The following is a 16,532-nucleotide window of genomic DNA, read 5'->3' as shown; positions in this document are numbered from 1 at the left end:
CGGAGGTTCGGTGTGATGACAGCTATAAATATTTAGGTGCAGTTGTGTTAATGATGGATGGTTTATTTTGAAGCTCAAAGGCTGAGTCACAAAGATCTCGAGAGCTCACTTTATTTGAATGGTCATATCAAATCAGCCGAGAAGTTTCATATTCCTGCCTTTTCAGTATGGTACTGTGTTGTTGTTTTTTTAAAACAGCAGGGATGGTGAACCTGTGCCCCCTTGGATTTTTTTTTAAAATATTTATTTAATAAATGCTGAAGCTCTACAGGTCTAGTCATGCCTGGATACAAACTACTGTAAGGTAAAGGTAAAGGACCCCTGGATGGGTGGCACTGTGGTGCCTCGGGTTTGCCAGTCGGAAGATTGGTGGTTTGAATCCCCATGACAGGGTAAGCTTCCATTGCTCTGTCCTAGCTCCTGCCAACCTAGCAGTTCGAATGCACGTCAAAAAAGTGCAAGTAGATAAATAGGTACCACTTCAGCAGGAAGGTGAACAGTGTTTCCATGTGCAAACTACTATGGCCCACCTTGCATACCACAACAGAAGAAAGAAAGGTGTGATATGTATAAATGTAAGTAAATAAATAAAACTAAATATTCATGGGATTATGTCACACAAGTCCGCTCACCCCTTTTGGTGTGGCGGTGTTGCAGGACGACAGAGGCTCCCTGGGGCCCCAATGAAGGAATCATGGCCTCAGTTCCCCTTCCTTAAGCCTGCACTGCCTATCAGGAGGCAGATCTTGGCCTGCATCCCGCTTTGGCGAATGGGGATGCTGGCTTGGACATGGGCTGTGCAAGGGGCAGTGCCGACAAAGCCATTTAAGCAGCCCTCATCTGGGGCCTGTTGTCTTTGTCCATGGAGTTTTCTTGGCAGGGATACTGGAGTGGCTTGCCGGTTCCTGCTCCAGGTGGATTATGTTTGGTCAAAACTCTCCACTATGACCTGTCCATCTTGGGTGGCCCTGCACAGCATAGTTCATGGCTTCTCTGAGTTATTCAAGCCCCTTCACCACGGCAAGGCAGTGTGATCCACGAAGGGGAAGAATTTATGCTTTTGAATTATGGTGCTGGAGGAGACTCTTGAGAGTCCCATGGACTGCAAGAAGATCAAACCTATCCATTCTGAAGGAAATCAGCCCTGAGTGCTCACTGGAAGGACAGATCCTGAAGCTGAGGCTCCAGTACTTTGGCCACCTCATGAGAATAGAAGACTTCCTGGAAAAGATTGTTGGGAAAGATTGGGGGCACAAGGAGAAGGGGACGACAGAGGACGAGGTGGTTGGACAGTGTTCTCTAAGATACAAACATGAGTTTGACCAAACTGCGGGAGGCAGTGGAAGACAGGAGTGCCTGGCGTGCTCTGGTCCATGGGATCACGAAGAGTCGTACACGACTAAACGACTAAACAACTACAACAACAACACTTGGGGCCACACAACCTCCACACGTTAAACTTAGAGGAAATTAGTGCTGAGAAAATGTGGTAAGGATCACACTTCAATTTTCTTTGTTGGCTTGATTGTGTTACAGTGACCTGGATCCAAAGGCGTTTTGCACAAGTGGAAAGGAGCTTCTACTCATGAGTAAGGCTGAAATTCTCCATTCTACTGCAATCCCCATGCACAGTATTCCATCATCCTGAGCACTGCGTGGCTTTGGGGGATGAGTTGCAGGGACCTATAGTGGAGAAAGAAATCTGGGAAACCTCATTGTACAAGTGGAGTTCTGCTCGTTCTTCTCTGGGTGCAATCCAGCTGCCATCATTCCCTTCGATTCTACTGCCCGCTCAACTGCCCTGATTCTACTGCCCTGATAAATAGCTTGTGATTTTGCTTCTCTAAAATTCAAAACGTGTACAAATTTAACCAATTTTTATTTATTCATTTATCTCTGTTGATTAACTCTGCTAATTGTTTTCCTATTTGGAAACTCTCACTTTGCAGATTTTTATCAATTAGTGATTAAACAAACAAGCAGCTGAGAAGTTTCTTAAATCTCCTATAATATCTCGAACAATTCTTTCAGCAGTTTATGTTATGTGGGTTTTTTTCTTTTTCTTTGACTGTTTCAATTACAACAGGAAGAAAAGGGCGAGGCAGACATCTGAGGTTAACCTCAACAGATCCTTTAAAATTAAAAGGCATCTGTGGGTTGGCTTGTTTTTAGCATTTGGTGAGTGTCAGTCAGTTGACTCTGAGCTTCACTTCATTCCTCAGGAACTCACTGTAAATATTAATGTTCTGAGGCGAAGGAGAGAGACATGCCTCCTTTCAGCTTCTATCAAGTGGAAACTTGCAGTTGGTTTGTGTGCCACATTTTTAGCAGGGTGAAATTTGAAGTGGCATCTGGGCGCCCACACTGGATGTTTCATTAGAAGCAGGGATTTAAATGCACACAGGACCTGCCTGTCAAAAACCCGTTAACACCTGAAACTCAGTTTGGCAAACATTCAGAAGGGCCAAAGCTAAGTGCTGGAGTGTTCAGGTAGTTCCAGGTCCCGGTGGCAGACTTTGGGCTCTCAAATTTGGTGTCCCCGCCTCTACAACATTGTTTTTGCGTCCCCTGTAGGGTTGCACCCAGTAATGAGGTAAAAAGGTAAAGGACCCCTAGATGGTTAATTCCAGTCAAAGGTGACTATGGGGTTGTGGCGCTCATCTCGCTTTCAGGCCAAGGGAGCTGGTGTTTGTCCACAGACAGCTTTTCGGGTGATGTGGCCAGCATGACTAAACCACTTCTGGTGCAATGGGACACCGTGACAGAAACCAGAGCACATGGAAACACTGTTTACCTTCCCACCACAGCCGTACCTATTTATCTACTTGCGCTGGCAGGCTTTCAAACTTGTGCTACTCTAAAACCGCTTCTGTAAGTTTAATCCTGGTGTCTCCAGAAATTGCTAGGACTGATTCCTGTCTGAAACCCTTGACAGCTGCTACCAGTCAATGTACACGGGCTCCTCGAGGTAGCCTGGTCCTCCGGATATATGCATTGCGCATCATGGAATTCCTTTCCTTTCTGGACTGGGTTGTTATGGCTTGCCTAGCGCAGCCTTCAACTCCCATTGTGGACCTTTAGTCCAAAGCAGGGGTCAGTGAACTTTTTCAGCAGAGGGCCGGTCCACTGTCCCTCAGACCTTGTGGGGGGCCAGATTATATTGGGGGGGGGGGATGGTGCGAGAGCACCATGAGCCCTGGTGGCTGCTTACCTGTGTCTTGCGAGCGGCAGGGGCTGGCGGCAGTGGAGGGATAATGAGCGGTGAGCGAAAGGGTTCCAGAGAGGGGCTGCTTAAAATGGCGGCCGCTCAAGCACTGCTGCTGGCATCAACAAAGACCAGCCCCCTTCCTCCTCTAGGCAGGGCAGGGAGAAGAAAGGAGGGAGGGAGGGAGGAGGTGGCGCCGCCGCTGTGTGAGGGAGAGGGATGGAGAGGGAAAGAATGTGCGCACTGGCGATCCATGCGGTGATTCCCGGACCATCCATGGGCCAGATCCAGAAGGGAATTGGACCTGATCTTGCCCACAGGCCTTAGTTTGCCTACCTATGGTCCAAAGTCTCTGGAGAGCACCAGGATGGCGATGGATGGTCTCAATCTGCATGAATGACTACCACAACCTGCACGAATAAGTTGCTGTCAAAATTATCTTAAGAAATTTGCATAAGTAACTAGGGGTTGGAGGGGGAAGAGGATTTTGTGATGTTCATCCTCTATAATCCTTGATCTTTCCTCCCCGTCCACCCGCCCACAGCAGATGTCACCTGTTTTGCAATCTTGTCATCTTCTTTAACGCATCCTTTATAGGCTACGGTGAAAGTGAGGAACGAAGGAGGAAATGAAAAGGGGGTTGTGACAGTTTGAAATGTTTGTTTTGACAAACAATTATGAATTATTAAAAGGGCATTGCCTGGTTCTCCCTACTTTGCTACCATTACAGAATAAACAAAACGTTGCCAAACAAGCCCAATGCAAATTAATTGGTAAGGGCATTGTAATGTGCAGCCACAATCTCTAAAATAATATTTTTTAAAATGCAGCACTTCAGTGAACTCTAAATGTTCTCTGCCTGTATCCCTGCACAGGTACAGGAACGATTTGATCATTTCCAGTCCATTCTATTTGGTTTCCCAGTGCAGAGAGGGGCATAGCATATAATGCAATGGCCCAGTCCATACATAATCTGAGTAGGATAGAATTGCATGCTTCTTTGAGAGCTACCTGGCAATCCATTTCAGTACCAGATCTACAACCTTTGTGTGCTGGGCCCGGGGGTTAACCTGAGCAACGTGGTCCAGGTCCGGTCCCAAATCCAAGGATTCCGCGAGGAGTCAGTCCAACAGGGCCAAGGCAGGAAACAAGGCTAGGTCGGGCGCAGGGTCTCAAGGCAGGTTCTAGCAAACAGCAATGTTGCTCCCGCCACCTGGGGCATGGTCCAACAGCCTTTTATCTTTGTTGGGGTAATGGCTGGTCCCAATCCCCCAGTGACTCACCTCCCTGTCTCGCCCGAAGGCAAGCACTCCTCCTGCAAGTACTCAGGTCTCTCCTTCTCTCAGACCTTGGTCTCTGCAGCTCGGGAGATGTCGGTGGGTTACTAGACCCAGAGGCCGCCTCAGCCTCTCCTGACCCAACCAGTAGTGGAGCAGCTGTAAGTGATTGCCCAACTGAAGGCAATGAGGCAATCCCTGCATCTGGAGCCAGGGCAGACTCAGGCTCTTGACTTGGCCCAGCTGGTGCTTGTTGCAGGGGAACCTGTGCAGACTGGGGCTCTTCAGAATCAGGCCCCAGACTTGGTGGTGATGCTGCCTGAGGCAAAGGATCCAGTGCGGACTGAGACTCCTCTGGTTCTGAGTCCGAGCCCGAGTCCCAGGCCATCACACTTTGACATGGGGGGCAAAAGACTGCACTGCTGCATGTGGTGTGGTGCGGCAAAGTCCTCTACGTGCTCTAGGCAGGTTTCTGTAGAAAGTCCTGCCTCCTTGCCTACTTAGGAAGAGGAAGGTGATGGGGCTCCGGGAAGGGCAGGAACATGGCAGGGAAAGTAATCTGTAAAGAGAAATCATACAATTATACAGTTGGAAGGCCCCGAGGGTCCTGTGGTCCAGCCCCCTGCAATGCCAGAATCTCAGCTAAATCATCCATGAAGGATGGCCATTCAACCTCTGCTTAAAACCCTCCAATGAAGGAGAGTCCACTGCTTTCCAAGAGAGTCCATTCCACTGTTGATGTTAGGGACTGGGCAGAGGAGGAATGGTGGAGACCTCTGTGGCGTTTGTATGGAGCCCCCAGTTGTCTCATGGACTATTGACCCGTACACCACTAATCCGCTGCCCCCAACCAGGGTCCTGCCAGGTAAATCACTTAAGTCTCAGTCAGGTTCTCACGTTAACAAAGAAGAGTGTAGTTTATTTCAGACACAAACTTTAACTGCATTCCAAACATTGTTACTCTTTACCTTCCTAGTCTTATTTTATCCTGTCTCTATCTCTTCCACCTCTCCTCACACAAGAACCAACTGCACTAACTGTCTCTATTACCAACTGCCTGCCAACTGCTTTTCCAACTACATTTCCCTCCCAACCAACCAACCAACCCACTAAAACTAACTAACTAACTAACTAACTAACTAACTCAAACCTCAGGCTAAGCCCTTTTATAAACAGGGAGGCTCCGCCTCCGGCTTTGCTATTGGTTGACATTTTAACCCTTTCTCTCTCCCCTGTACAGGCATTTTCTAAACGAATGGGCAAACGCCACATCACCCTCCCCAGCTTGACCCTTCCAGCGAGGAGGAAGAGGAAGACATTTTAGATTTACAACAGGGGTTTGAGGGAGGTCACAGCTCACAGGCACATGAGGGGGAAAGTTAGGAAATGATGGGAGAGGAGGAGGAAGCACCAGGAGGCAACAGCTGAGGGACACAGTGTCTTTAGCAAGCATTCCAGACGCACCATCTCCCAGAACCCAGTAAGCCTTAAAAGTAGGAGAGCAGAGAGCTCCAAGTCAGAGGGCACATAGCAGCACAAATGTGGAAGTGTGAGAGATGGTGGAGGTGGAGATTCACTCAGGCGTTATCCTAACGCCATTACCCAAGAGGCTGGGTTCTATAGCCTCTCTCTGTAAACGCTGAATAAAAAGTGGACGATAAGAAACATTTCCTTGTCTTTCTACGTTCCTGGGCAACTGGCCAGCAGCAGCCTGACAGTTGAACAGCCTTACCATCTGAAAGTTCTTCCTGATATTTAGTCAGAATCTCCTTTCTTGGCACTTGAGGCCTCTGGTTTAGGTCCTATCTTCCAGAGCAGGAGAAAACAAACTTGCTCTATCTTCCATGCAATCAACACAAGATGTCTTCCATGTGACAGCCCTTCAAGTCTTTGAGTTTCAATCTAAACCACTGAGCCTCTTGGGCTTGCCGATCAGAAGGTCAGCGGTTCAAATCCCTGCGACGGGGTGAGCTCCCGTTGCTCTGTCCCAGCTCCTGCCAACCTAGCAGTTTCAAAGCACACCAGTGCAAGTAGATAAATAGGTGCCACTGTGGCGGGAAGGTAAATGGCATTTCTGTGCACTCTGGCATCTGTCATGGTGTCCCATTGTGCCAGAAGTTACTGTTAGGTCCATCATGAGACGTCCACCAGCTTCCAACCACAGTTAGCAGCAGCCTTCAAGCAAACAAACTTGCCTTATTATCGCTCCCAAGCATCCCACTACCAGAGGATTGCCTCCTTCCATTCACCAGTTTGCCTCCTCCAAGTGGAAGAAACCTGGGCAGTGCTGAATGTCACATCCATTACCAGGTGTGTCCTGCTGGAAATAAAAAAGGGCTTTCCCCTTGGCCTGCCTTTATATCCCCTTAGTTGCCAAGTGCTTTTGTGACATCACAAGAAACCCACAGCCAATGGCAACAGCTGGGGAGGCATCATCTTTATTGCTTTGAGCCTCACAATGGCAGGTGGCCTATCAGTGATTGTGTGCTTGTTTATTTGGGACATGGGTGGAGCTGTGGTCTAAACCACTGAGCCTCTTGGGCTTCCCCTTAGTAAGCAGAATGTTTAAATTGTTTAACTTCTTTATAGGATCCTCCTGTACAGATTGTACTAACCTTAGCTAGTTCACCCTCATTTCTTCTCTACCCTGACTCCTTGCCTCCTTTTCCATGCTTGTTATTTCCCCCATATTTAAACAGCAACCAAAAGGGAATACAAAGTCTGGTGCTTTCCTTTAAGCCCATTTTAGGAAATTTAAGGAGAACCCAGGGATGCGGGTGGCGCTGTGGGTTAAACCACAGAGCCTAGCCTTGCCGATCAGAAGGTCAGCGGTTCGAATCCCCCGCGACAGGGTGAGCTAGGTCCCTGCTAGGTCCACAGGGTGTTGCTAGGTCCCTGCTCCTGCCAACCTAGCAGTTCGAAAGCACGTCAAAGTGCAAGTAGATAAATAGGTACCACTCCGGCGGGAAGGTAAGCAGCGTTTCCGTGTGCTGCTCTGGTTCGCCAGAAGCGGCTTAGTCATGCTGGCCACATGACCCGGAAGCTGTACGCCAGCTCCCTCGGCCAGTAAAGCGAGATGAGTGCTGCAACCCCAGAGTCGGTCAAGACTGGACCTAATGGTCAGGGGTCCCTTTACCTTTACCTTAAGGAGAACCCAGTCCCAGGAAGGCTTCAGGGTAGACTATGGATCTTGCTTAGCATGAATCCTGTGTTATTAACCTATAGGTTTTCCCTACAAGTCTTCTAATGAAGAAAAACTTAGCCTTTCTGCAGAACTTAAGAGGTTCTATTGGCAATCATGCTGCATGTATACATTCTGTTAAGTTACGTAAATAGAAGAATAAATGATCAGTGGCCATGGAATCTTGGGGAAAGAACATGGGAAAACAGGGAGGAGAGAGAATCGGATGAATTGTCTTGGAAAGGGGCTACTTTACTGGCATTTTGAATAAAAGCACTTTGCACATAGCAATCTTTGTTTGGAATCCAGCCTTGTGCAGAACATGCAGCACACCCTGGTCTGAAACAGCACATGTGATCCTCCAAGTCTCCAGATCAAAGCTTCATGGATGTGGCTCCTCTTTGCTGATAGATACCGTGCTGGCAACGTTGTCAATATGTTTGGTCCTCTCCTGTGGAGAAAAAGCAGATCAAATCCTGCCAAAGAAACCTCCTAGGAACAGAGAGTGCAAGGTACCAGATTTATGAGAAAGAATAAAATGTGCCTTGATGAACAGCAGGGCATCTTAGTCACCAGGTTTATTTATCTTCTATTAGCCTGCAGTATTAACGTATAAGTTTTCCGCACAAGTCTTAATGAAGGAGTGCGTCTCTAAGTCACTGACTGTATGAATATTTCCATTGGCTAATGCACGATTGCAAGGTGGCATCTGAAAGGCAGATTACTGACAGCAATCAATAGAGCACAAAAGCAATGTATTTCTTTGATTGTTTATTTTGCAAAGATATGGGGAATGCCCTGTGATTTTTGATTATTTCTCTGTACTCCTTCTGAATGTTAATGTTTTCTGAAGATTGTTTCAGACAGGCTGTTGGGTTGCTGTTACTCACGGAAGCAGCAGCAAGCGAGGAGTTGCTGAGGCTGAATTCACATCATGGCTTGGGTCAAAGGAACGAGAGGATATGTCAGCTAATTGCTGCCTAACACAATCAGAATTTGTGTGTGGTGTGCTTTGGAGACCAAGACATACTCGGGTCCTAAGCTTTTTTTCAATCCAGTTCCACAGCTTGGGCTGTTTGCCTAATTTTCTTTATGCCTTGGAAGACCAGCAACAAAGAATGGGGACAAAACTACCTGTAACTGCTGCCGTAGAATGTGGGCTAAGTTTTCTCTCGACTGGACGGAGGTACTTCTATGACAAAAGCTGAACTCCCCAATTGCCTCTTTCAGATTATGTTTATAACTTGATGTGAAACAAAGGCTCCCTGGAAACGGTAAATATTGCAGAGAGGACTGTGCGTTCCTTTAAAAAAATATATCAGCTGAGCAGATTTACTGAGAAACAAAGACATATTAGATCTAGAAGCATTAAGAAGAAATTAGAAATCAAAGTATATTTTTGAGCTATTGTTTATAGATTCAGAAATGACGGTGAGTTTTTGCGGGGACGTGTTTCTTTTATGTGCTTTGTTTTGTTGTAATTGACTAGTGCCTGGAAAATAAGCTTTAAACCAAAAATGTCTCTATCTTTTTAAAAAAACAACCTTTTGGTATTCATTGTTCTGCTAAACCTATGGCTGCAATTCTAAGAATGCTTACTTGGGAGTAAGCACCATTGAACTCAGTGGAGCTTACTTCTGAGTAAACAAGCATAGCATCAGGTCGCACATACCATAAAAATAGAGTTGTGTGCTGCGTGGATAAAATCATGCAGAATGACAGGTGGAATTAAAAAGCAGCAGAACCCTTAAAAATACGTTGAGCATCATTAAGAAATTGTACAGTATGTAATTTAGTTGACGGACTTTCTTTCTAGGGTGTTATTGGAGTAACGGCTAACTGCGATTAAAGGTTTGTTCTCTACTAGCCATGCGAATGTTCAGTAATTTCTTCCTTCCAAACTATTTCAAAGTAGTTCTTGAGAAGTGTTCACATTTATTTATTTAAGAGATCATTTCCTGCCTTTTGATTCTAAGGTCCCCAAGAGGGATGACCTGTACTTTATAAAATAAATTTACTGTTCAGGGACTGATTTGCTGGAGATTGTGATGATGAATCTCATGATACCACAACAAAGTTAATAAACAAGCCGGTGCTTTTTTCCTAAGAATAAATAAAAAATGTTTAGTGGTACTCTCATTTTCCTACTCATATTGAAATACTGCCCCTCAAAGAGGCCAAACTTAGATTCATAAAATGTTTAGGGGTGTGCGTCCCCCCAGGAAAAAAGCGCAGAACAAAACTGCTTTTAACAAATTCTTCAGAGCCTGATGTCTGATACAGCACAGATTGGTTTAAAGTATCACTGCCTAGAATGTATGGAACGACACTATAATTGGAAATCAGATACAAGCCTTCTTGTTTGTATCTTTAAAGTACTGTAAGAAAAAAGTGTGTCTTCCCTGATTTGGGATGACTTGGGAGTCCCCTTTTGTCTCGCCAGTCCCCTGTGCTCACAGGGCAGAATTGTGCTATTAAGCCAAGTGTTATTTGCAAGAAAGCACAGAGCCAAGTGGCAAATCGAAAAATTAAGCAAGGGGATTTGTGTGGTGGACAGAGCAGCACTTTCCCCTGTCCTGTGTGGTAAATGCGACCACTCTTAATCTAACACCGCAATCCTTTTGGAACACATCAACAATATTATATTTGGAACACATCAACAATATAATAAGGCTATTATATTATCTCTGAGAATTAAAGAGCATGAGGATAGATGCAATGGTTCTAGTTTATGGTTTGATTTAAAAAAGAAAGATATCTGATAGTAAAAAACATCAACCACCCAATTTGCATCCCAATTATACACAGCAATATTTTATCCTCATAACAACACTGAGAAGTAGGTTAGGGTGAAAATTTAGGATTTGGTCAGCCTGCCAGTAAACAGGGAACCACAGGTAGAAGCCTCTCTACATGGGCCAAATAGAATTTCAACAAGATTGTTAGCTTGCACTGCTTGCCCACCAAATGGACTGAAATGTTTAAGAGCATGTTTTAAATTAGTTGTCTTTTTTTGCAGCTGGCAGTTCAATTTTGCTGCAAGGAAATATACAATGTTTTGAGAACTGTGTTGTATGGTATTATAACACACACACACACACACACACACACACACACACACACACACATATATATAGAGAGAGAGAGAGAGAGAGAGAGAGTTGTTTATTTATTTTTTTACATATATTTCGTCTGTGTCAGACCAACGCGGCTACCTGCCTGAATCTATTTTTTTTTATTGTGAGTTGGCCTGGGAAAGTTTTTTGATGCGTAGGTTGCAAACAAAAATACAAACATACCATGTGTAACAGAAGGGTTTGATTCAAATAGCTAGGAGCCACTTTTTTTACTCTTACATTAACTCCAAAAGGCCACGCTCCTGCATATTTTTCTCACATTCTTACTCCATGTGTTCTTTTTAGATGCTTCTCTTTTAATGCCTTTTTATACAGCACTATGTAACTCTGTCCCCCAACCGTTCATCAGAACACTTTTGGTCTCCTACTCCCTTGTAGGCTTCCTCTCCTTTGTATAAAAGGTAAAGGTACCCCTGCCTGTATGGGCCAGTCGTGTCCGACTCTAGGGTTGTGCGCCCATCTCACTTAAGAGGCCAGGGGGCCAGCGCTGTCCGGAGACACTTCTGGGTCATGTGGCCAGCGTGACGAAGCTGCTCTGGCGAGCCAGCACCAGCGCAGCACACGGAAACGCCGTTTACCTTCCCGCTAGAAAGCGGTACCTATTTATCTACTTGCACTTAAGGGTGCTTTCGAACTGCTAGGTGGGCAGGAGCTGGGACCGAAAGATGGGAGCCAACCCCGCCGCGGGGATTCGAACCGCCGACCATGCGATCGGCAAGTCCTAGGCACTGAGGTTTTACCCACAGCGCCACCCATGTCCCACCTCCTTTGTATAGTGTACAGTTATACCTCATGTTGCGTCTGCTTCAGGTTGTGTGTTTTCATCTTGTGTCCCGTGGCAACCTGGAAGTACCAGAATGGGTTACTTCCGGGTTTCGCCGCTTGCGCATGTGCAGAAGCACTAATTCACGCTTTGCGCATGCACAGAAGGGCCAAGTTGTGCAGCACGCCTGAACAGACATGGCGCTTCAAATTGTGGGTTTTTCACATTATGGACGGGCCTCCCGAACGGATCCAGTCCATAAGTCGAGGTACCACTGTACTCTCTTTACTTTGGTCGAATACCATCTTCCAGCTACCCCCATTATTTCTCTATCCATTATTTCTCTACCCTACCCTATCCCACAGGTCTCTGCTTCCTAATATCTCAGCTATGACCCATTGTACTTTAGTTCCCAATCTTCCCAGCTTCTTACTCCATTTGTAGAAAAGCATAAGACAAGGTCATGTTGGATCAAAAGCCCAGCTCTGCTTCCAGTAGTAACCAGGAAGATAGATGCCAGATTTTTCCCATTTTCCACATTCCACGCTGAGTGTTTATCAAAACACTCAGAACAGGAGTTATGGCATTCTTCGTTTTGCATTACTAACACTGTTAATTCCACCAAATCTTTTTAAAAAAGGGCCAACCAAACAACAAAATATACTTGACTGAATCCGAGTGATCCCTGCTCTCACAAGGGGGGGGGGGAGATTTATTGCACCACCATAATACAAGCCCTTCCCTTGGTTCTTAGAAATATATTTTAGGACAAGGAACTACAGAGTGAGAAGAACTCTGAGCAAATAACTCAAATAAGGAATTGCTTTCAGACTCAAAGTTCAAACACAATCCCTTTTATGCATTTGGAAGTCACCTCTAAACATTGTTCGGGATTAGTCCTAACCAATTTTGTATTTCTATAAACTCTGTATCCAATTTAGTTAACTTCCAATTTGCCCTTTGCAAAACCTCATTTGTTACTTCAGTGGAATTAACTTTTGCTATCTTTCCTTATGCCGGGGCTGCCATATGTTCAGAATTTTCCAGACGTAGCCAGGATTCGTCTGTCAACAATGGCGTCTGGGCTGAATTTTCAAGAATGGTTTAAAATGTCTGGGAAAACCTGGGCATATGGCAGCCCTTCCCAATGTCCATGTCCGGATTTTCACTTTCTGAAATATAGCAACCCTACCTTATGCACCCTGTAATATTAAAAAGATGCAGCATGAATAAATTGTATTGTTATTGCTATGTTGGACACAAATGGGCAGATTGGCTGCTCTTGTCTAGAACAATGGGGAGTTATTGAGTTGCTTTTATTATGTATTTGGTGCTTTTAAATTGTGATTTTATGTTGTAAATGCCCTGAGACCTCCAGGTATAGGACGGTATACAAATTTAATTTAAAAAGTAATAAATAAACTGACTGGAATGTCACCCGTCACACCTATCTGCTAGGACTTGGGATGAGAGCATATCTATTATCTATCTATCTATCTATCTATCTATCTATCTATCTATCTATCATCTGTCTGTCTATCTATCTATCTATCTATCTATCTATCTATCTATCTATCTTTCTATCTATCATCTATCTATCAATCATCTATCTATCTATCATCTATCTATCAATCATCTATCTATCTATCTATCTATCTATCTATCTATCTATCATCTATCTATCATCTATCTTAACATATAAATTATAAAATGAACCACAAAACTTACCACTTATACAATCTTTTTAAGACTTCCATCAGCAACTCTGATGATCCACCGTTTTAACCACTTCTTATGCATTTCTTAACTTTATATTGCCTTTACATCTCCATTTTGCAATACTTACAATAATACTCCTACAAAACTTCTTGCAAACCTACAAATGTTGTCTGATCCTCAAAAATACTTTACAGGTAGCCTGTAAATTTACTACAGTCTTCCGTGAATTTCTGGTCCTGCCGGTTTCGAATCCTTCCTGTTAGTTTATCTAGTTCTGCATAGTCCATTAACTTCATTCTCCATTCTTTAATCGTACGGTAATTCTTCTTTCTTCCATTTCTGCCTGGTCTAGGGTCACAAAGAAATGTTTCTCTCTTTGCATCTTCAGAGCCTTGACATCCTACTCAAGACAGACTTACTTATACTTTCGTTTCTCATCGCTTCAGTTTCAGGTAACGAAGGACCTGCAAATGATTCTTACCATGCCCTGATGATGAAAAGAAGAAGATTGTGGGATTCCTTTGTTCCTCTTTCCTGGAGAATGGACGGCGAGCCCTTCACCTCTGCTTTCTTCTCTTCTGGGAATATTCCTGCAGAAACCGGCATCACCCTGGAACAGAAAACAACCTTTGTCTTTGTCGTTTTATTATTCATTTTCCTCGGAATCCTCATTGTCCGGTGTTTCCGGATTCTCCTAGACCCCTATAGGAGCATGCCAACCTCTACCTGGGCAGATGGACTCAACGGACTAGAGAAAGGACAATTTGATTATGCCCTGGCTTAAAAACCAAGGATGCAAAAACTTTATCGATAAGTCTCTGTCATGTGGAACCCGTTTCTCGCACGGGCGAAAATATTAAGGCGTTGTTGTTTTCCAACAGCTGTAAGGCAGGTGTGGGGAATCTTTGGCCCTCCAGATGTTGGTGAAAAACGTGGTCAATGGTTATGCTTGCTGGAGCTGTAGTTCATCAACATCTGGAGGGTCAAATTTCCCCACAGCTGCTGATGGGAAACCAGCAATCTCCTCCAAGAAGATGGAAATTTTTCGTACGCAAAATTCAGCTTTGGGTATACAACGCACACAATATCTTTTAGCTCAGACAGCACTTTGATTTGCAGCTGCCTTAATTCTAAAAGATGGCTCTTCCCTCTCTCCCCCCTCACCTACCTCCAAACCTTTAATGAGCATATCCATATTTAAAAGCAAGCATGTGATTTTTCTGGCTTGTGTGTGGACATTAGGTAATGTTTTTCGAGCACAGGCAAAAAAATGTATTTCCACTCCACTTGTCCCTCTTACCAGAAAGGTAAAGGTTTCTCAGCAACCTTAATTAAAGATTGATAGCTTCAAGGGCTGATTTCAGTGGAAAATATGGCTCACTCACAGAAATAATACCTCAGGTTAAGAACTTTGCTTCAGGATGAGAACAGAAATCGTGCTCCGGCGGCACAGCAGCAGCAGGAGGCCCCATTAGCTAAAGTGGTGCTTCAGGCTAAGAACATATTCAGATTAAGAACGGACCTCCGGAATGAATTAAGTGCTTAACCTGAGGTACCACTGTAGTGCTGTCTGGACAGAGTTTTAGGGCAGGAGTCCAGAGCCAGACTCAACAGAATGAGCAGAAAGGCCCCCTGAATGCAAAATAGTTGACTTACCCCATTTTGAAGTAAGGGCTACTCCAAATTTCTTTTTTATTGCATATTCGTGATTATTTGTGCTCATCTGTACTCAGAAGGATGTGTCCATTTGGTTCTTTCAGTTTCGCATACTGGATTGCACCATATTAAGAGCTCATCCGAATCAGAAGTTGGTTTCATGGATGCATCCAGCATTAGCAAGAAATAGACAATTCACAGCAGATGAGGCTTGTATGAAATGCCTTTAGGAAGGCATAACTACAGCTCATACATTCAGGTCGGTGCAATCAGTTTCCATTCACACTGTAGATCAGGGGCATAGCGTGGGTTGCTGTTGCCCGGGGCAGGGCAAGTGTTGCGCCACCCTGGTGGACTGGGCAGCAGTCAGTCTCTTTGCCAACCAGCATCTAATCATGGGAGTCTTTCCTTACAAGCTAGGCCCAACCTGGGATCAGAGAAAAGACAGAGAAAAATGAAGCCAGGAGCACCGCTGTCAACTTGCCCTCCTGTCCTTTCAGCAAGGCGCTCTTGCAGTGCTTTCCTGTCTTCCTCTTCCTCCTTCCTTGGTGGGCAGTGGTGGCTCCCTCTCTCCCTCTCAGCCGGCCCAGTGGTAGACCACGCGTGGGTGTTCCTTCACTGGCCACCAGGAGAAGAAGACACTACTTCCACCCCAGCCCCTTCCAACGACCAGCCTGGGTGCGGTTTGCCTCCTCACAGCTGCTGCCTCAATGAGGGAGCCTGTTGTGGGCGTCCCTGGTTGCACCCCCTCAGAAATTTGTGCCCGGAGACATGGCCCCCCCCCATGCTATGCCACTGCTGTAGGTTAACTATGTGCTAAAGGGGAACACTTGCACAGCTCATCTTAATACAGCTGAATTACCACAGCAGTTGTGAATCAGAGTGGAGCGTTCTTACCATTCAGTCTTCATTTTCTGGGCTTCCAGGGAGGTCAATGGGATCCTGTGTACCTGGCCAGAAACTTAAGGTGCAAATGCATCATACAGAACAATCTTAGACATGTTTACTTAGAAGCAAGTACCACTGAGCTCAATGGGATTTACTCTGGATTAAAAGGGAGAACTGTAAGCCCTAGGCAACTGCACAAACGCAATGCTGTCATCTTGAATTAACAATAGTAATAGTGGTGTAGCGTGGGTTGTTAGCACCCGGGGCAAGGCAAGTAATTTGTGCCCCCTAACCCGTGGATTTTAGCAGGGGGCAGAGAGCTGTGAGTGCGAGTGCGCCCCCCCAGATGTTGCACCCGGTGCGGCCGGCCCCCCTGCACCCCCCACGCTACGCCACTGAATAGTAATAGTTGCTATCTTTATCACTGGACTTGCGCAGAATAGCACCAACAGATCTAAGTCCCCATTATTTAAAACTCAGCTCCTAAAATTCATGAGGGGATTAGGAGATTGAGGCACACACACAACTGGCTGCCAACGGATTTTATTCTTGCCCCAGTCGTAACTCTCCTTGCTCATGATGACCTTCCTGAACTGATGCTCCATCTTTCATTCTCCTCAACTTCCTCCAGTCTCTGGTCACCAGTGATTATATTCCACCCCCAGGTCCTACAAGTCTGAATAATGCATGCCCCTCAACTTCCTAG

The 16,532-nt window shown here is 45.3% G+C and overlaps 1 protein-coding gene across 1 annotated transcript; it reads left to right on the top strand.

Moving 5' to 3' along the window:
• Positions 1-13,772: 13,772 nt before the first annotated feature.
• CTXN3 (cortexin 3) lies at positions 13,773-14,633 on the top strand (the record flags this gene model as incomplete). Its single annotated transcript, XM_083702503.1, has 1 exon — positions 13,773-14,633. The coding sequence occupies one exon, from the start codon at positions 13,773-13,775 to the stop codon at positions 14,064-14,066; it is 294 nt and encodes a 97-aa protein (XP_083558629.1). The 3' UTR covers positions 14,067-14,633.
• Between the last annotated feature and the right edge of the window lie 1,899 nt (positions 14,634-16,532).

This window comes from Podarcis gaigeae, assembly GCF_964106915.1.
Source record: "Podarcis gaigeae genome assembly, chromosome: 11".
Classification (NCBI taxonomy): domain Eukaryota; kingdom Metazoa; phylum Chordata; class Lepidosauria; order Squamata; family Lacertidae; genus Podarcis; species Podarcis gaigeae.
Note: the sequence above shows the minus strand (reverse complement) of the source record. Positions and strands in the feature narration are given on the sequence as shown.